Raw genomic sequence first — 22747 nt, forward strand, 5'->3', positions numbered from 1 at the left:
AAAGCAGTATCAAAGTTGCTCCCTTTTGCTCATACTCCTCTGAGGTTAACCCCTGGTGCAGGAAAACACCAAACTTCCAAGACCTTTCCACTATACATATGTTAGCACAATTAATTTTTTTTTCATTAACAAATATGATTCAAAAATCAATTTTTTTCTTACACTCCGACACAAATGAAATACTGTTCTGGTATGATTTGAGGAATGTTAACACAATGTCTGTCTTCTAATTTGCAAAACTTAATCCAATCCACCAATTAAAATCATATGTATGGAGGTGTTAACTAGTTAATCAGACTCTACTTGACTCAAAATATATTAGATCCAATACCTAGTCATACCATGGTTGGTCAGGAACACTTACTGTATATATTGTTTAGCATTTCAACTTTTATATTCAATTCTGTAAATGTACTTGTTTTTTTCCTGAAACATTTGATTTAAAAAAGGACATTGAAAACTCCTAGAGAAACTATTTCAAAGTAAAAACATTCTTTAACACAAAGTTTGAAACGGACATAAAACTGGGACACAGTCCAGGATTTAGCAAAGCCTCTCAGGCTGAAGGGATTTAGAGTCTACACAAATGCTTTGGGCTCAAGAATCAACTCAACTCCAAAAATGTTCCCTCAAGGTCATCAAAGTCGCACACAATGATATTTTTGGGATGAATCATGCCATCACAGGTGACAATAACGTCTGTTTACCAGAGAAACAATAAACATTGCAACAACATGGATGCCCTGGGGCTATCGCTGACTAAGTCATTTGTTCGCTCTCAGGGAATTGTCAGGAGACAGAAGGGAGAAGCAGACTGAAATGCTTTGTAGTCCCAGACCGGAGGAGAACAGAAGCCTGTGCTGGTGATAAGAGTGAGGACCAAAATGAAACAAAAAGAGAAAAGTAGAGCATGGACAGTGGAGGAGAGGACGCGACCGAAGCATTGAGAAATTGTGATAGGAGATGCGGAAAATAACAGATCTATTTCAGTGTAAAATAAATCTGTGAGCTAAAAAAGATTTGGAAATGTGTCAGTATCACTTTTACATTAAGTTTTGTTATTTTTAAGCTATGAATTAAAGTAAAGGTCATACTAACGTATGACTCATACTAACGCACTACTCATACTAAGTCTGGCATCAAAATTAGTATGTAGTGCGTTCACATTAGATAGTATGGAAAGACTGAGTATGTGAGAAATATCCACATGTATAATATATCGGGACATTTTTGAAGAACGAATGGTGGGCACTAATCACACGCAACCGTCACATGATGCATTGTGGGCAGAATCGTCCTGGGACCGGCTTCAAGCTAAAAATCAAACATCTCCTTTTCAAAACAAAAACATTTCTTCTGGTCTTCCATTAGTTTTTGAACGTTTTTGTAAATAGGGCTTTTGTTTTGAAGTTAACCGAAAGTTTTGTTCAGTAGCACATTGGCGGGTCTCTGAAAATCTCCAAAATGTCGGCATGAAATGTGTTTCCGTGACTTTTATGGATCAAATGAGTATATGTTGATATTCTACTTGGTCACTTTCTCACTTAAAAGGCTTTCAGAACTTTCAACGGTGGAGAATCAACTTTGATATTTAACCTTAGTGTGGTCCAGGTATTTGTCGTTAAAGGTTCGAAATGCATCTTGGAAACTTGGAAGAATACTTCAGTGGGAACGGTCATCATCCTAATCATCCTAACCATACTTATAGTATATAGTAGACAGTATATACTCATGAGGGGCTTTTCGTTGACTTAGGACATTGAAAATAATTAAATAAAACATGTACAGTATGTGACGATATGCAACTATTCAAGTTTGTGGCAACATGCCAATAATCAAGAACGAAAAGATGTAGTAGTATACTGTATACTCATGAGTTTGGTTAAAATGGTTAAAATATCAAAATACTGCCATTAAGGAACAATCTTGAGACCTCTCCGAGCCCTGATTTTAACATCTACAGAGTTTGGTTGAAAATGCATAAAAAACAGATTTGAACATTACAGTACATCCCAAAATTTGGACACATTTATTAATGACTTCCTTTAAGATTTGATGTTGTTTTAAACACCAAACATGAATTTGTTGTAGATATATGGTCATTGACAACATCCTTCTGCCCAAAAGGGAGAACTTTCAGAGAGTCAGTGTGTGCATGTGTGAGCTTGGGTGGTTCAAAGAGCTTTAACAGTGCCCACCCTCCTCTTCCTCTTGTTTTTTTTTTTCTTCCCCCCATCCCTCGGGTTTCAATGAGCTACACCTCAGAATGAGTTGATTACACGCCTCTCTAAAGCTACAGATACCATCGGGACAAGAATTACCAGAGGGGTAAACAGACACGCACGCACGCACAGAAAAGATAACCCTGACTTTAAAAGCATACAAATTTTTGACTTCAAGAAAATGATAAAGGATCACTCTGGGGGTTTTTTTTTAGAAGGGGGTGTGCTTCAGTGTGTATGTCCACACATGAATGCACAATCCAAGCTCCTGTGTGAGCTGAAATGGCATGTTGTTAGCACAATGGCGAGACAAGGACTTTACTTATTATTTCACCTGTGCAGCCAGTGTGAAAAAATGATTATGGCCACCGGTTACAGCAGCCAATGGCAGCGCTGAAAATGTGTTTTCTCTTCACATCAAGTGCTCGTGTCAGCGCCGCTTATTTACCCAAAACCCATTAAGTCACTTTCTACTTGTGTCATCGTTAATTACCTGCACCTTATCTGCTGCAGGTGAAAAAAGGGAAAAAAATCAATATATTTATTTTCTTAAAGGCCATCTCTTGGTCTGTTTTTGAGCGCTGACACGCTGCTCATTAATCGGAGGTCGTTATCAGACGCACTGCTTTTCTCTTTCACCACACGTTGCACTCTGCAGCAGCTCCAAAGGGAAGGTGACTTTATAAAAGAGGGATATTTATTTGAATGACAGCATGAAGAGGCTTAGCCCTAATGTGTGTGCGTCCAACTTCTCACATTTCGTCAAAATGTTAGAAGTACATTTGTTATCATTATCATTCACGTACACACATGTAAAGTCTCAAAGACAAATAATTAGATAGTCAAACCAACGCCTGCACACATCCACTTGATTTTTTTGCTGCATTGATTTGTCATGCCCTTGTGATCCATCACGCGGTGCAGCCCTGATGTTTTCACTTGATGCTGTCGTTCTGTTATCATTGCGTTGATGCGTAATATTTTACTGTTGCCGTGGGACACGTGAGGAAACATTAATTTATCAAAGTGAAGCTGCTACTCCTCCCCTCTTGTCCCCTGCTTAACCAACACTTATGTTCTCCCAGGCTAGACAGATGAAGGGAACCAAGGCCTTAGACTGAGCACACTCAGCAAGCAGCTTCAGTAAGACGGAGCTCTAAGGAAAATAAGCTCAACTTGAATAAAAGTCACCAAGTGCGAAACTCTTTGAAATGTCATTCTGACATATTTCCCAAAAGTAAAAAGTTTTTGCAACTGGCAATTTTTTTTTTTTTTTAAATTAGACAGATTATTACGAGTTATGTTCCTCGAATGATCAGAGCTGCTACGGGCATGTCCTGAATGATTAAAGTCTTTAATTTTGCTGCTTTGACAGGCTTTTACATCATGTTTTACTACCTTTTCATGGAAAATATCAAATATCTGACTGTTCCGTGTTCCCAAACTTTTCACAGTCCTGTACCCCTTCAAACATTTAACCTTAAGCCATGTGCCTCCTACTCTTCCACACTTAAAAAAAACATAATGTACTGTCATACACAATGTATTCCTACAGTGAAAGTTGTCCCTATCCTGTTGAAGAATAATAAATAATAAAAACAATCTGTAAGCACACAATAAAAAATTTCAGATTTATTACTCGTTTGCTATATTTAATTCATTAGCCTACTGGTAGTTTCAGTGAGAAACAAATCTCTGTTTTTGGAAAAATAAATCTACCAAACGTGTTGATTGAACATATAGCAGTAATACAACATATATAGTAGTATATAGATGTAAATCCTTGTTTTAATAAGAAATAAAATGTGCTAAAAGATGGTGGAATAGGTGGTGAAATGGGATTTTAAAAACCACAGAAATTGGTTAAAAGTTGCAAATTAGAGTGGCCAAAAACATACAGAAAAAGTGGTAAAAAGGGTTCAACGTGTCAATATTGGCTTAAAAGTGGCAGAAAGTGGGGGAGGGGGGTTGAGGTAATGTAATTTAAAAAGTAGGAACAATTATGGTGGTTTAAACTGCCAAATAATGGGCATGACAAAGCGGGAATGTTGTTAAATTACCAAAAATATGCATGAAATATGGTGAACTGAGGTTAAAAGTGACAATGATGTGTCAACATATGCGACATTAGGTGAGAAAATGGTGGAAAGGGTTTATAAGTGTCGAAAATGTCTTGTGCAGAAAAAGCATTGATATTTGATGGAAAAGTGGCAGAATTGGGTGTAATGTAACAAAAATTCATCCAAAGGAGCAAAAATATGGGTAGAAAAAGCAATGCAAATAGGTTAAAATATGGCAAGTTTGGTGTAGTCGCAGAAAAAGAATATATGAGAAGATGTACAATTTTGTCACATTATAGTTATAAAGATGGACTGTCAGATAATGCTGAAAAACAGTATAAGGCAGAAGTCTACATAATTTTTTTTACCAGTTTAGTCTATATTCTACGGTTAAAAAGCACGTTCCAATGTACACAGGAAGCTTAACAAGCAAGTCTATCAAAGTGAAACACAATCACACATAAAGAGCCACAGCTAAAACGGATTCAGTGATTGCTGGAACCTGAGAACAGCATAATGCAGCGTTTGCGCAGCATTTCGGTGGCTAAACTTAAAGACATTTACATTGCTCCTTGAGGAAGCAGGCGCTTACACTACTTTCAAAGATGTATCAGATTTCATGACTTTAAAGTGCACCTGAATGCATCTTCTCTGTGCGATGTTAACCTGCATCGCTGTTGTTCTCTTACTATTCCCCCAGTAAAGTGTACAAGACATAAAAAAAAGTTAAGAGAGCAAAGAAAACTGGAATATAAGAAGAAAGAAAACATGTACAATATATATGTGCAAAAAAAAAAGGCTGTACAAAGACAAATAATAGCGATACTGATGTGCAGATGGCTGACAAATGGAGAAAATATGATCCATGTGTTATGCTACACCAGACTTACTACAATCCTAATGGAAAACACTACAAACAGCTGTGTAAAAAATACACTTCCAATCAGGTGGAAAATTGGGCCTTATGGGATGAGTTAAGCTGGATGGCAAGCAAAAATGAAAGTAAGACATCTCTCAAAATCCCAGCCTGATTCTACAAATTTAGAAAAGCACTGGATTAGTTTGTTTGGATTTAGCCACTTGCTTATTGTGAAGGCAGAGTTCTCGACAGGGCTGTTTAGCGTAGGGACCCCCGATGGTGTGATTTTAATTCCCTACAGCGTAATTTTGATCCCCTATGGTGTATTTCAACAAGCGTAGGGGGCTGTTGCACACTTGGACACAAAAGGGACTTCCAGGCATGCATGGGTTGTTTTCACGCTATAACAGTCCCACTATTACTGCAGGTCCCACATAATACCTCATTTAAATTTGAAAAGTACGTCTTTGAATGAGCCTTGTAAAATGTTACTTCTTGACTATACAGTATTATATAGAAAAAAAACCTCAGCTTTACTTCACAAAATTTGGCCCTCAAAATGCGGAAAATAGTGTTTCAGAGGGTTATAAATTTCAACATTTTCCACAAGACCCCCCTACAACACTCACTTCCCCTACTCTGAGAAATATTCCTGGTGAGAACCCTGGAAGGAGTCACATAATTGTTCTCATTATTCACTGTATTGTATTCTGGAATTATTATTTTACATTCTTACCTTCTGTAGCAGGAAAAAGGGTTTTCCCTTCAGTCTTGGCCTCGGCCAGTTTCCCGGTCCGCAGCAAAACCTCAGCAAAGTTTTCCTGAGGCACATCTTTGTAGAACGAATAAACATCTTGACTCTAAAACGACAGAGTGGAGGAGGGTGAGAGATAAAGTAAGGAAATCCCAGCAGAAGGCAGATCAGATCAGAAAAAACATGATGAGATGTGATTAAGATGACTGAGCGCCTTTTGTTCCCAAGGCGCCACATGGATGAGAAACAGAGTAAACAAATGAGCTCCAGAGCTGCGTAAAGCTTTTAAGCAACAAGGCCTTTGGAGAACTAGTTTACAGGATTGTTGTGAGAACGGTTATTTTTCAATCGTCGGAGGGAGAAAAAATAAAGTTGTGCTTCAACCGACCCAAAGCTATCTCTTACACACAGTATGTGTCCTGCCTGTCTTTAACACTGTCTCTCCTTCCATCTTCAGTCCAGCAGCACTTGTCCTTCTTTCTCTCTTTCAATCAGCCACCTTCCATTGACAATGTTGGGGTAAAACTAATCCAATTGATCATGGACAGATGGACTTAGGGAGCAATCATTGGTAGATGGATAGTGGAAGAGAGATGTATGATGGACAATAAGCAGAGGGAGGGATTTGGAGAGGCCTATTAAAACGGCATGAGAAGAGATGTATTGGTCTTTTCTGTTTCCCCTCGCGTCCACTCCTTTAGCGATCCAAATGATTTGTGTGTGGTGGTAAAAAAAAGCTCAGTCATACCTCAGGATGAGCCTTTTCCAGGTGTAAAGGTCTTTCTAAAGTGCTTGCTCTAACTTCTTTTCTTAACATTTCTTTTTCCCAGTGATATCAAATCCATCCACTGGTAGTAGTTTGTGACGTTCCCTGCCATAACAATTAAAAGTTAATAAATGAAACCTTAACATATTATTCAAAAAGAATCTTGCTGGAATTACTACACAAAAGTCAAGGAAACTTCAAAGGAAACATTAAAGCAATCGGCAGACGCCTCTGACGAAGACTGGCAGTTGTCAGACGAAACATGTCAGGAGATCAAAAGTGGATTTCCTAAGGAACAGGTGCTTGAATGAATTAAACCATAAAATGGTTTTCAAGAAGAAAACAAAAAGGAATTACTAAGCGGAAGTCAAGGAAACTTCAAAGGAAACATCAAAGCAATCAGCAGACGCCTCTGAGGAAGACTGGCAGTGGTGGATATCCAAAATAGATTTCCTTAGAAACAATTGTCTGAATAAATGAAACCTTTACATATTATATATATTTTTTTTTTAAATAATCTTTCTGGAATTACAGCGCAAAAGTCAAAAAAACATCAAAGTGATCAGGAGACACCTGTGACAAAGACTGGCAATTGCCAGCTGAAACATGTCAAGAGCTCAAAAGTCGATTGCCTGAGGAACAATTGTCTGAATAAATGAAACCTTTAACATATTACTCAAAAAGGAACTATTGTGCGGAAGTCAAGGAAACTGCAAAGGAAACATCAAAGCGATCAGCAGAAGCCTCTGACGAAGACAGGCAGTTGTTAGTCAAAACATGTCAGGAGATCAAAAGTGGGTTTCCTAAGAACAGCTGTCTGAATAAATGAAACCTATTATTCAAAAAGAAGCCGCAATAAACATGTTCAATCTAAGTGCTTTCCGTAGTTATAGAAATTGCCAAGTGCTTTTAACAATACAACTATAGTTTTTGAACACAAAAGTCAGAAAAGAACAAAAGAAGGAAAGTTTGTGCCTCATAGTTTCACATTTTGTCAGGATTTTCTGCTATAATTTGTGAAAAAGGCTTAAGGGAAAACATTAAAAAGGAGTTACGTAATTAAGTTAAAATAATGAGCAGAAACTCACTGGTTGTACTCACCATGTCCACATAGGGATCTTCAATGAGATCCTGATAAAATGGGCAGCAGCCTTGGTGCTCGAGGTTTAAGTTGCTGCACACTTCTTGGCCACTGGTTCCTGCACCACGACCCTGTGAAGCCATCAAAACATCATTAAACTTTCACAGCGTGCCCAAAGCACAATCATCCCTCCCTGTCCCACCGCTAACATCCTCCCCATAAATTTCCTTTTGCTCACAAAGTTCTGACCATCATCATTCACCAAACCCCCCCTCCCAAACAGTTGTCGGAGTTCAGCAACGGCATTCATCCACACTGGCAATTTGCAGGGCTAGGCCAGCCTTTGGCAACCACTTGTTATTGAAATATTCAATAGGAGGGCCAGTTAATTATGCAGGAGATGAGCTTTTGATTGCCTATTTTTGGTCTATCAAGTCTGTGAGCAAGATGTGTCAAAAACGAGAGCATGGGTCAGACTTGCACGAGCACGTTGTCCATGCACAATTTCATCGATTGTTTATTCAGGCCTTTTATATACCCTACAATTGTGTTTATTCACAACAATGTGTCAAAAACACACAGTCTCATTAACCCTATTACACACTAATTACAAGTTAGCCATCGGCCAATCACTGGGCAGCAGCAAAATACATCGACAAAGTCAGGATTACCTGCAACATTTCAAAGTAAGCTGTAGTACGGGTTATAAAATAATGATTAAAGTTATTTTGAACGTGGTAAGGTTGCAAAAAAAATACTGGTGGTACTAAAAATTCCCTCATGCTGTATTTTCTAAAAGTAGAGAAAAAGATGAAACATCCAGTAAATTTCGAAATACCCTATTGATGCTGGAAGAGATAAATAAGTATCACTGGATGCAACCATAATAAATAATAAAATAAAATACCAGAGGTGTGGACTCAGAGTAACAAATCTGATGACTTCAAACTTGACTTGACAAAATAGTAAAGGACTTGCAATTCGAGATAAACTTGAAAACAAATGACTTGTGACTTAACTCAGACTTGAGTCTGCTAACTCGGGAAGACTTGACTTCCTAGCCTTCCATGACAACAGATTTTATTAAATGCAATTATTATTAATGATCAATAAGTGATCAAACCCCTGCGGAACGACACTCGGAAGGCAAACAGGACTTTGATTGACAGGTCTACCTTTAAATAAACTGAGAGCCAATCAGAAAGCAGCTGAAAACATCAAGCTAGGCTGAGACGTGCACGCACTAGCAGAGAAAATGATTCCAAGAGTGATATCCTTTGGATTTAAAGAAGATAATGTGATTAGTAATTGATTTGGAAAAATTATACCTCGTTCTACTTCCCAGTATGATTACGGTTTATTTGGTTAACAGAGGAACTGTGAAAATTAAAAAATCAAAAAAGATGCTGGATTGATTGGTTTATGAAAGCATTATGTCAGATTGTATCTCTATTATTTGAAAAATATGTATTCTGTCCAAGTAATTAATTGTTTGTGGAATAAACTTGCTCTGTAAAATGCCACTTGCTGTTGTACATTATAGAATCATGACTTGTTAAGACTGGTAAATTAAAGTTGAGGACTTAAGTGTATTATGTTAAGGGTGTCATTTATTCAGACAACTGTTCCTTAGGAAATCCACTTTGATCGCCTCACATTTTTCCACTGTCAACTGCCAGTCTTCGTCAGAGAAGTCTGCTGATCGCTTTGATGTTTCCTTGACTTCTGCATAATAATGTATTAATAATAAGATTATTTTTGGAATAAATCAAACCTTAACATGTTATTAAAAAAGAATACAAAAATAATTTGCTGGAATTATCGTGACAAAAGTCGAAGGTTTGCTAATCAATTCAAATCTACGGAAGCTGACGAGGGTCAATTCTGCTGATCACTTTGATGTTTCCTTTGAAGTTTCCTTGACTTCCGCGTAGTAATCCAAGCAAGATTCTTTTTGTCTTCTTTATGAGTAATATGTTATGGTTTTATTTATTCAGACAACTGAACATAATAAGAAGACAAACACAATCTTGCTGGAATTACTATGAGAACTTTTGACTTGACTGTCTTGACTTGGGACTTTAGCGACATTACTTGAGACTTACTTGAGATTTGAGAAGCAATGACCTATTCCCACCTCTGCAAAATACCTTATTTAATATTAAGAAGCTGGACTAAAGTAACTAAAGGACCATTAATTCAAAGCGGAAGTTTTGAACTCTTTGAACTTTAGGGATTATATTGTTTCAAACATTATATTCTGCACACAAAACACTTCTCAGTGTATCAACATCAGCAGTGTACTAGCGTTTCCTTACATGAAGCGGTCGAAGGAAACTGAGGGATTCCTTCCACCACCGGTGGTCGCTAACAGCAGTCAACACGGCCTTGGTGGTCAAACCAGTGGTAGTCAGCACCTCCATGGTCTTAGCAGTAGTCCGGTGCAGCAGTTGCCCTGCTGAACCCATCGAAGAGCCTGCTTCGGAGTCATGAACCTGAAGAAAAGGTCGGATATTGTTGACGATAAATCCAACTGTCAAATGATGATTGTTACCCGTTCAAATCTTCCCAAAATCTCCACCACTGCATTCATTTAACACATCAGAACATCCGAACCCATCAGTGCAGTAGAGTAAAGAAACGCAGGCGGAAGACTTCAGAGTATTTCTGCTCGTGTGATAGACACGACTCTGTTCCACATTTTAGGAGGCATTTGAGAAAGAACACACTTCAATAAGCATTGTGTGTTTGTCGTATTGTTTGTATTGTGCAGAAGGGAATTACTTATTAGACTGTTCAGACAGCACAGAGCACTATAGCGAGACTGAGACAAAATGCCAACTGCCACTCAGGGAAAAATATTTGCTAAACAGCAAATTCACCAGATTAACGACGACGCAGTTCAGTAATTACTTAAACTTACCCAAATGTTACTACGATCAAAGAGTATTCGGTTGAATCATGCATTTTCATTTAGTCTTTTTTTTCCCCTTCATTTGACAAAAACACCCCGAGGACAAAAAGGTTGTTTTCGTAAAAGCAAAGGTTTTATATTTGGCATGTCATGAAAACTGAACGCTACAGCCAGGAGCGAGTTCCACTGGCAGAGATTACAAACTCCGAAAACAAGAAGAAACAGTCCTTCAGGCTATGTTTAATAGTAGAATTAACATGACAAATCCTTTTCTTAAATTCTTCCAAAATCAGTTATTTCTGGATGTTGTTTTAAAGATGATTTTTGTCTTTATTGATTACAGGGTTAATAAACTTCAGAAATAGCCTTGTAACATATGGCAAAATACAAAAAAAATATCCAATCTACTAATATATAAAGAAATCATGACATTGCCCGTCTGCTACTGCTACACATAAACTGATTTTTTGTCTTTTTTTCAGTTGGTCGACAACATATTTTCAATGCGCTCTCTGTCCGTTGGATGAAAATGTGTTTACATAGTTAATATATTTGAGTTTTTTCAACAAAAAAAAAAAAAAACAGTATGGAGAAACATGCTAATAGAAAAATTCAATCAAATATTTTTTTTAGTATTAAGGAGCTACACAGAAAAGACGTAAACACTTTTTTGATGCCTTTTAATGTAGGGTTACACCCTAAAACCACTTTTCTCTGCTGAATATCTTTATAATTAGGTGTGAAGTATTGCAGTATATTAAAAATTTATAGTCCCACTTTTCAATTTTTAGTCTAAGTACTTAAATTTAGCGTTTTTAGTTGTAACATATTAGAGTAAACTTTCCTATTGGCTGAGAATAGATTAGTGATGTCTTTTTGGATCAGTGATGTCACTAACTATCCCTGTTGGCCCCGCCCCGCTCCATGCAAAGCTGTGCAGCACGGTGGGGGCGGGGCTGCTGTGACTGGGCGTGTCTTAACTACTCGAGGAGCAAAGCCCATAATCAAGGCATTTTACCCCTTGTGGCAGGTCAGCAAAAATCTGGGGGTGTATTTACACTTTTGTAAATTGCAAAAAGCGCAGCATTTCTATAAAGATACTCAAAAAACTATTGCTGAATATACAATAGTAATAATAGTTGAAACAAAGTAAAAATGTAAAATACAGATGACGGCTCTTAACATACAACCACATTCTATTGTAGATGTTACTGCAAATATGCTAATTGAATAAAAACTACTGTTAGAAGTCCAGTGAGCTGTGGAATATTCATTGAATGCCCTTCATCAATACTTTATTTAGACAGGGAACACACACACACACGCCATGCACACACACTAAGAGAGCTTAAATATACACAAGTGAGAAGTATGGATGTCAACAGGACTATAAAATGACAACAGACAGCTTCAAATCAGCACCCATCCACTCACAAAGGAGATACAATGGAAGTCATGAAACATTAACACCCACTCAAGGCATCGTAAAGCTGGCAGTGCTGAAGGTAAGAAGAAGCATAAATAAACTAAGGAAGCTTGAGTAACCTTAACACTAGATTTACACCTCATCAAATATAGAAAGGCAGGAACAGGCATAAATTAAAGACACACCTACATAAAAACACGGAGCAAACAAATGATACGTGTACATGGTGGCCACATGTGTGCAGACTGACAGAAATAGACGTACAAACCTTCACAGAATCTGACTCGACAAGGTTCTGTCCTGTCTCGGTTATTTCTGGCTCCATCTGATAGTTAACAGCCTGGTACAGCACCTAAAGGAGGGAGATAGAAAAAAAAAAGTGTTATTTTACAGTAAAACTCACAGATTCATCTGAGAAATCCGGAAACAGAAAAGCATAAATGTGGGTTAAAAGTGATAAAACATGGCAAAGCAAGCTTGGATGATTTTTATTATACTTGTAAATAAAAAAGCTACTTTGAAATCTTAAATTAATTTTTATCATCAGGAAATAAATATCCATACAAAACACATAAACTGGATGGTCAGTTTTATTTGTTTATGCAAATTTTTTAATCTGTATGTACCTTTGTTTTTGTTCTTTCCAACTAAAGATGCAAAAAAAAAAAAAAAAAATGAATAAATCCTTGATCTTCTCAAGCTAGAGGTTTTCAAACAGGGGTCCGAGGACCCCCAGAGGTCCTTTAGCCCAAGTAGGGAATTCCTGAATCACTAAATCATTTAAATTTGTTAAAATTGAGCTTGTATGTTGGTGTACGCATAATTATGCAGGCGACTATTGTAAATATTAAATAATTTAGTGCAAAAAGTTAGAAACTTTTTAGCTTCATGCTCATGAAAATTGTTTTCGTTCACAAAAAATGTGTCACCAATTATTTGTTTATATCACTGAGGGAATGCAACTTGTGGTTATGAGTCAGGGTTGGGGTCAATCACATTTTTCATTCACAAATACATCTTCAATTACCCATGTTCGATTACAATTCAATTATGATTACAGTGACAAGCATTTTTTCCAATTACAAATTAATTACAATCATTTTTTATCCTCAGAAAGTCAATTACAAGTACGTACTCAATTACTAAAGTTCAATTACAGCCTGAAATAAATAACCCATTGAAAGTTAACTTTCCTGTTGTGTTAGCTTTCTGTTAGCATCTGTTATGATAACAGGTCATAAATCAGCTGTAAAATACACTAAAAACAAATATCTATCATCTAAATTCTTTCCTATCTCTAGGTTACCTTATAATTGGTATAACAATAATATTGGTATTAATATTTTTGATGTGGGTGTCCTTTTTAATGTCAGTGTACCCCTAGATTTTTTAAAGTGTAAAATGTGAAAAGCTTAATATGAAACATATTTTAATAATTCTTATCAACATATGTGTAGAACTGTACATAGAACTGTAACATGGTTCCCCAGTTTAGCGTTAAATTATAATTGACATTTTTTACAGAATTTGAATGGCAATTACAATTGCAAAGTCAATTATCTAAACTCGACTACAATTTAATTACGATTACAACAGCAACAGATTTTTTAAATTATGATTACGATTATAATTATGCCTTAATTGTAATTAATTATCAAATACGCACTTACAATTATAATTGACCCAAACTCTGTTATGAGCTAGCAAACGGGTAAATATTTAACATCATCTAGATTTAGTGGTGCCTTCATAATAAAAAGTACATTAGGATCTCTCTGCAGGTATTATATGAACACAAAGGGAATAGTTGAACAAACAGCATGAAAGAAACAAACAGACTCTTGCTATTTTCATTAAACTATCTGTGAGTACACAAAAATGTGTTCTAATCACAGCAATGTGCATTATGTAAACAATAAAACACTTTGTAAATTGAGGTTCTCTCTTAGGTGCCCATTATTGTTCCCACAAGACCATCTTTAATGTTATGAACGTTCGTAGAACCACAAAAATAAGCAGCGTGTGTGGAATAAAAACATGTTCCATCTTATTAGTTGATATTCTATCACATGTTGTGTTGTTATTTGTTATGTGATGGTCTAACCTGAGTTTGCAGGTCACTGGATGCAGCCAGGAGGCCGTGGATGCTGTCAGCGGGGCAGTGCGTGAGCGCGAAGGCCAACAGCTCCTGTCGAGCCTCCAGGTTTTCATAACCCTCGCACTGACCAAGCAGACAACACACTTCCCATGCTGGGCTGTAACCTGACGTAAACAAGAGATCAGACGACCACACATAGAGGAAGGACAGTGAGATAAATGTACATGAAAGAGGCAGAGATATTATCATTTTAAATTGAGTTTTTTAATTTAATCTTTTTATATGTGTTTTTGTGTTTGTTTGTATGGTTTTTATGGACCCCAAGTCTGAAATAAAGCTATCTATCTATCTATCTATCTCTTAAAGTTGACATATCTGGAGTTTCTGAGAAATCCATATTTATGTATCATCCTTTTGAAATGTGAAAAAATACCTAACTTACTATGGTCTACTGCCTGTGGTCACTCATATACATCCATGTATATAAGTCCCGCCTTCATCCTATAAGCCCCTATAGCAATGTAAACGAGCGCTCTGATCACCCAACCAATAGGCTTCAACTTCCTGTTTTTGAGACTGTCAATCAAAGTGAATGTGGAACAGTGCACAGAAACGTCATAACAGCAAACAGGTAAATATGATTTTGGCTCTTATCTGACCCATAGACCTATATCAATGTGACCCAATGCGGCCTTGTTGTGTTCCGTGATGCGCGTGCAGAGAAGTAGAGGCGTGGCTTTTGGTCGATTGGTAGAGACAGGGAAGGAAGTGAGGCTGTTTAGGGCGGGACATTGAGACCTTTCTCAGAAACTCTGAATATCAGCTTTAAGCCAGTGGTTCCCAATTATTTTTGGATCGTGACCCCATTTCAATATCACAAATTTCTGGTGACCCCAAAGACATTTATTGATCATGTTTGTTATACTGAGTTAAAGATATTGAGTAGACAAGATTAGTGACGAATTGTGCCAGCTCTTTATTTTTATACTGCATTTTGCTTGAACTACATTTCAATTCGACAAACTGAAAGTACAGAATACAGTCGTTTAAAAATGTGTGTTGTGTCTTAATTATAAATATAATTGAATGATGATTGAATTCAACTTTATTTATATGGCACTAATTATAACAATATCTATCTAATAATATTGTAGCGCTCAAAGAATGTATATAAAAATTTAATATACAGATTAATAGGTAAGAATATGTTGATTTAATAATAAAAATTTTCTTTATTATAATTATATATTAATAAATTACTAGACATTTCAGGCAACCCCATTTAAATACAAGCCACATCAGTGTGACAGGGGAACACATCCAAGTAGGACTTTGCTAACTGCTGAAATCGAACAACAAATTTAAATCTGAAATCCATTTCCTCTTAGAGAAATTGTAATAGCTGTGCTACATTTAATCAAGTGTCATCACAGTTGGAAAACATGGGGCCTGACTTTCAATCCAATTTAATTATTTCCCCAGCCTGAACAGAGAGAGAGAGAGAGAGAGAGAGAGAGAAAGAGAGAGATAGAGAGAGATAGAGAAAGCACTGCTGCTTATCCTCTTTCTGCCTCTCTCATTACCGCCCAGTCTGCTGTCTTTCACCAAGGTGGGAATTTAGGTGAATGTCTGTTTATTCACGTGAAATTTGCTCATAGAAATGAAGTCAAAATGCAGGTTTTATCCCAAACACTGATGGCTTCATTAGTGCCTGTGTGAAAAAAACATGCAGAATCCTGAAATCAAACTGTTACAGGATTAAGTAAGGCTTTGAATCAAGACGTCCAACTCCAAAAATGAGACAGAACAGAAAACAAATTATTAAATGTGTGCACATTACAATACAGTACACGTGATGTGCTTTGCTTAACTTTCCCGGATTTTGTGACCAATTTCTATTTATTTTAAGGAAATATGTCATAATTTGGGGAAAACTGAAGGATTTTGTAAGAATTTTGTGTATTTGACTGCAATCATGTGATATAAATACCGGGAAAACTGTGAGTCCCTGCAAATATTGTTGAGTTTCATTTACACAATGATTCATGTTTTTTTGTCATTTTAACTTTCTCCTGCTGGGTGAATTGGATGTTCAAAGGGGCTGGATTTGGCCCATGGGCCATGAGTTTGACATGTGCATTAGGTGTTACCCTTGTGAGAGGATGATGTTCATCTGTGGACTTGATCATCATTCGGTTGTTTTAGATTTGTATCTGTTATTCATTAGTCTTGGTTTTTTTAGTTAAACTATTGTTGTGTTTTGATGGAGTCTTTGTTTCGCTGTTAGTTTCTATGTCTTTTATACTGATTTTGTTATTCTTACTTTTTTTTATGCTGCTAGACGTTGCCTTTATGAACCTAACACTTGTTTGGTCGATGGCAACTATTTCAACTTTAGGCGTATTTTATAGTTTCAGCTCCAAATAAGTTGCTTAGAAAACTGAGCCACACAAATGTTCACCTTGAGATGATTTATATAACAAACCTCTTTGGCAGTTTTGTTAAGTAATGTCAAACTAAACTGCTTGTATGAAACATACTCGTACCTTTAGAAACTCTCAGGTTGTAAACAACTGTGCCATGAGTGAGTCAAAGAGAGACGCTCCGCACTTTCAAGGACCTAGTTTGTTACTTTAAGAGAAAATAAATGTGTCTTTATAAAATAACTTGAAAACTTTGAAATGCAAAAAGTTCATAAAGACAAGAATAAATGTCATATATTCACAAAAATCCTTAAATCAAGGGTAATAAATGAATCAAGTTATTTATTTTTTTCTTTCCTTTTCTTTTTTTCTACAAAAAAATAAGTAGCATTAGTTATCGTCCTGGACACGTTTTTTTGTTGTTGCTTGTTTGCATTCGAAATTGCATACTAACGTACTACTCGTACTAAGCCTGGCGTCAAAATTAGTAGGTAGTGCGTTCACATTAGATAGTATGGAAAGATTGAGTGTGCAAGAAATACCCGGATGTATACTATATCAGGACATTTTTGAAGTATATGTGGTGGGCATACTAGTCATACTTAACCATTAGTTTTTAACGCTTTTGTAAACAGAGCTCTTGTTTTGAAGTTAACCGGAAGTTTTATCAGTAGCTCAATGGCGGATCTCTGAAATGTCAACATGAAATATGTTTCCACGAGTTTTATGGATCAAATAACCACATTGTAATGTTCTACTTTGTCACTTTCTAACTTTAATTGCTTTCCAAACTTTCAAATGTGATGAATCAACAAAGATATTTAGCCTCAGCGTGCTTCCGTTTTTCGCCGTTGTAGGTTTGAAATGCATCGTGCTAAAGTTCGAAGTATACTTCAGTGGGAACGATCACCATCTCAATCCTTCTAACCAAGTGCAGATATGAGAGAGTGAGAAACAGTTATGGGACGCAAGCTCAGGCTTGATCACCCTGTAGCTGGCCACCATTGATGAGGGTATCTTGTGTATAAAAGGCTGAAACACCCCCTGATTCAAGAACACTACTGATGATGCGTCCCAAATTTACATCCTTCCCATATCTGAGACAGAGCTCCCACATCACTGTCAAATGGTAAATCTCATGTGTATACCATCTTTTGGCACAAAGGACGGTTTAACATCGTGTTTATTGATTCATACTACTTTGGAGAACAGTGGTGCTTAAGCTCACTCAGATTCATGATTCAGGTGTTTCATGTGTCTTTTGACTACCTACCTGCAGCCATCAGGTCCTGACAGTGGATGTAAGATGCTTTGAAGTCCAGACACTGGAGAGCTTGCTCTGCCATCAGACTCAGTACTTGGCCTCTTCGATTAGTCTCATCATCTCCTAGACATGAAAACATTTACACCAGAATTCAACGATGCAGTACAGACTAAACAAAACCTAAAGGGACGTCCCAAACCACACCACGTATTTTATAATCCTGCTTATCACTTGTAATATCTGTCCCAATAAATCTTTTTGCTAAATCGGCGTCTGGCTCCACACAGGCAGCATGATGCAGAGGGATGCTGTCTACACACATTAGCTAAAACATAGTTTGGGTTGGAAACTGCATATTAACTGATGTCTATCAGGAAAAAGAACAGCGTTACGTTGCTTCATTTTCATAGAAGAAGTGTGAAATTGAAGAAGAAAATGCTGGTGTTGGCGTGCCATATTAACATTCGCACAGTGGCTCTAGACTACATTTGATCTGTACAAAAAAGAGGAATAAACAAAAGGGGAAAGGGCAGATTAATCAAATGTAGGGTTGGCTTAAATACAAGTTTTGAAAAAAGAAACCTTTGCACTGATGATTAAAGCTGATATCTGGAGTTTCTGAGAAATTGACTTCACCCAGCCAATAGGCTTCGACTTCCTGGAGCGAGCCACTGTCAATCAAAGTGAATGCACGTGCACCGTCACAACAGCAAACAGATATTAATCAGCATATCGTCATGGAGGAGCACTCCGAAACTCCAGTTAACCATTCCACGATTGCCAATGTATAAAGTTTTTACTAAAAAAGAAAAGAAAAGTCCTGGTACAAAGCTTGTGGATAAACATCTTTGTGACCGCAACAGAATTCATCTTGGAGCTGCTTTTCAAAGATGGAGGGAGTTGCTACTTTTAAAAGAATTCTGTACGGACCAGGATTTGGTGACATTTCTCAATGTAATAAACATGTTTTAATCAAAAGTTATGGCACTCTAACAATAAAAGTGTAGTTTTTGTAGTGATGCGACTTTGCTATGTTTTGCAATGCGCATGCACCAACGTAGAGGCGTAGCTTCAGGTAGATTGGCAGACGCAGGGGAGGAAGTGGAGCTGCAGAGGGCGGGACATCGAGACGTTCTCTCAGAAACTCCGGATAGCAGCTTTAAAGAGCAAGTACAGGGATAAAGGAAAGCAACAGCCAGTGAATGCGTGCGAGTGTGTCGAAGCATCACCATAAAGGAGATTCATGTGTCAGCACATTTTTATATCACACTTTTTTTTAATGTTTGTCAAAACCCAAACACTCGCCAAAACCATTTGTGTTGCATTTATCTGATGCTGCAGCAAAGAAAATTGTAAACTAAAAGTCTGAAATCCAATCCTAAACCCCTACCTTTATAAAAGTCTGATGAAATTTGAGAAACATATTGGTTTACGCAACACTATCTCCCAAAGCTCTCTAATGGATTAAAATGAGGTTCTACGGCAAGTCAGCAGAGTTTGAGACACTTACTGTATTATAATTATTGATTCACTCAGACAAAAACATTTCAAACTTCTACTCCATGAAGTTAAATGATTTACAGAGGACTGCTGTGCAGGCAAGAACCAAAACCTGAAGGGTTTTAAGCGGTATATGCTAGTGATACTCGCATTAAATATTTACAACTGAGCCCCTGAGCTATGCACCCTTCAAAAGCCTCCCTCACCCGCATTTATTTATTTAAAAAATGGGATTTTTCCTTTTCTCATCTCCTGTTGCCACCCTCTTTTTTCTTTTCTTTTTCTAAAGCCACACGGCGAGAGATTCCTGCTGACAGATCGTGAACAGCACAGACACACAAATGCCACTAAGACAGTTAGCACTCGGTTTCCTTAAACTGTTGACAGGCCCCCGGTGGGACGTGACCCGACTGTGAGACGAGGGACGGAGGAGAAGAGGAAGGTATAGGTAGGTTCTACAGTACATCATGTGAAAAAAAAAAAGTAAAAGAAAAACATAGAGATAGAGAGAGAGAGAGAGACGGGGACAAACGAATACAGGATGTTTGCAAAGGAGAGAAAACATCCTCTTGATAATCTCTGTAAAAACGACCAAGGTTATCAGTGTTTCACAGCATTAGCAAGAAAAATGTGATATAGTTTATAGAGTTGAGACAGTGAAATAGTAGAGAAACATGATGATAGGCACCATAAGAATAGTAATGCAACACAAAGGGAAAGATACAAGAGAACAAATATCATTCTTTCATTATTGATGGGGAATTAACTGTCAAAATTGTTTTAATTACCTCCACCAATGAGGTCATATTTTCACCAACATTTATCATGTCAAAAGTACTGAACAAATTCTGACAAAATTCTAACCAAACATAGATCCTACACGAGTGTTTTTCCACCTTGGGGTCGTGAGCCCAAAAAAATATAAAAATAAAAAACAATATTTTTAATATTCTTTTTCAAATTAACACACACACAATAATTATAAAAAAAAATAGTACGATTCTTAAACTTTCTCAAATGTAATTCAAATAAAATACAGTAAAAAAATATCTTGTCGCTTGTAACCCACTTTAGTAAACATAATAATAATAATAATAATAATAATAATAATAATACATCAATTTTATATAGCACTTCTTTGGGACTCAAAGCCACTTTTTAGAATGCAAATAAATAAAGAAATAACAATAAAAGTAAAAGAAAGGTTAAGGAAGAGCAAGTTTGAAAAGGTGGGTTTTAAGGAGCGTTTTAAAGTTCTGAATCAAAAAGTGATTCTAGAAATAAAAAGAGAAAAGTCTCCGGGGGCGTCAGAAATTTGTTTAATCAAAATGAGGTCACGACCTAAAAAATCTTGGGAACCAATGTTTTACGCCTTGGAAGATTTCACAAAGGGGATCCGAATTAATATACTGATTCTGAATCAGATTCAATAATCACATAAATCCCAATAACTCATCATTGGCAAAAATTCAAAAGTTTATTACCCTGTTTGTAATTGATCGATTTTTAGGACATTCAATCACTGATCCAGATAACTGCTAATATCTGGCAAGGAGGATAGTACTTATTAATTACTGTGTTTTTGTAATTTTTCCAGATGTTTCTCACACTGAATCAGGCCAAAAAACTAAAATAATGAACTTAATTTTGTCATTAAAGGTCCTACGTATATCATGCAAATCAACTTTTTTGAGCTTTTAAACTTGTTGCAATGTTAATTCCTTATCAAAAACACCCCCTAAGCATTATTGGGTTTTCTTCCTGCATCTCTGAGAAATCCTCAATAATCCTGCTCTCTGAGCTGCTTCTTTGCCCTCTTCTGAAAAACGAGCGTTTCAAATTCTAGTGACATCACTAGAATTATGAACCACCCCCTCCAGGAAGTGCCTGGTGCTGGTGCTCCACGGTGAACATTGCAGTGTAGGCACCCAGGGAGTTGACATTGTATCGCCTTTGACTTGATCTGACGTGTTTGTGACCCAATGAGGTTGAGGTAATAAACAAATGATTATCATCTTAAACACACTATTCCTGTATCTAATAAAGATAAGGAGGAGAAGAAGAAGGTAAATTAGCAGCTTAAAACTCTGGTGAGTGTTTGAAGCTGCTATCTGCTGCTGCTGCTGGATTAACACACAGCGCAGAGATATCCATGTGTTTTACTGTAATGTGCAGATTTTTGACTGAAAACAATAACAACAGTGTGTGGATAGTAAGAGAAAATCACTTTGGTGATCACTGATCTGCCTCAGAGGGAGTCATGCTGGCAAGCCTCGCGGTCAAGTCAGTGTATAGACACGCCCACTCATGAATATGCATAAGCAGGCAGCAAACAGCCCGTTGGTCAGAAAGTCACTTTTTCAACCTCAAATACTATGATTTTGGGGTTCTTAGAACAAATGGAGATGGGTGAAAAATGCATGATATGAAACCTTTGAATCTAGGTAAACTGTAAAAGCAATTTAACAGGTGCCAACAGGAGATAGTTCTGTAACTACATATCAACCACTGTTAGCTCTGACTGACAATCCAAATGGTACTCCCTCTAGGGTGTGTGTACACACACATGCTTGAATATGGATTTTTTTGTATTTGGAAGATCTTGCAAGCTTCGACAATTTGCATTAAGATAAGTTCCCTCTGGTGTGAGATGATATCTGTCATCAAAAGCACTGGCAATACCCACGCATGCAATGATACGTCATTTCTCGCTTAATCATTTCAAAGTGCTACCAGAACAGTCTGCTGTATAGGAAGAAAAAAAAGTCTTTCATAAACATAAAATTGAAAAAAAAGGAATGATGATGAGGTTAGAGGTGACACCTCAAATGTTTGATGATTACGCTTGTACTGTACCTGATACTCGGAGAAGTGCAGCCAGATTCAGGAGAGTGGTGGATTGTTTGTAGGCTGTGGAGCAGTGGGCGATGCACTCTTTTATCAGAGACAGACGATCGGATCGCAGTCGCACTGAAAGGAACACAAGGAAAGCAGAAGGAATGGGGGTCACGCTTATTACCGTATTCCATATGAAACAAGTTGGCGCTGATGAGAAGGTGCTGGGTAATTATCTGCAGACGTCCGAACAATTAGAGGATGCTGAACTGCTGAAGGTATTTTTGTTCTTCTACACAATAATATACGATTATGTAGAAGACCTCTGCATCTGCTTATCTTTTTTTATTTTGTTTTTTCATTATGTTTTGAAAAGCATCTACAATAAACAATGGACATAAAATGTACGTATATGTATATTTACTGTACATCAAAAACACAATAAAATTGCAGACTGTTTATACGACTTGCTTTTCCTTTCTTTATTTTCTTTTGTTTTTTTTTAATGTACATATATAAGATTTAAACACACAAACAGGTATATA

At 37.0% G+C, this 22747-nt stretch overlaps 1 protein-coding gene across 1 annotated transcript in view; it reads right to left on the reverse strand.

The window, feature by feature from the left end:
* The window catches only part of nbas (NBAS subunit of NRZ tethering complex), a 203810-nt gene that overhangs the window by 91849 nt on the left and 89214 nt on the right, over positions 1-22747 (reverse strand). The window contains exons 33-39 of the mRNA XM_028439227.1: positions 22224-22337; positions 17877-17990; positions 14187-14344; positions 12351-12434; positions 10061-10237; positions 7763-7873; positions 5878-6001 (exon numbers count right to left, since the gene is read on the reverse strand). Of these exons, the coding sequence (XP_028295028.1) occupies positions 5878-6001; positions 7763-7873; positions 10061-10237; positions 12351-12434; positions 14187-14344; positions 17877-17990; positions 22224-22337 (882 nt within the window). The remainder of the gene's footprint in view (positions 1-5877; positions 6002-7762; positions 7874-10060; positions 10238-12350; positions 12435-14186; positions 14345-17876; positions 17991-22223; positions 22338-22747) is intronic.

This window comes from Gouania willdenowi, chromosome 24 (assembly GCF_900634775.1).
Source record: "Gouania willdenowi chromosome 24, fGouWil2.1, whole genome shotgun sequence".
NCBI classification, from domain to species: Eukaryota; Metazoa; Chordata; class Actinopteri; order Blenniiformes; family Gobiesocidae; genus Gouania; species Gouania willdenowi.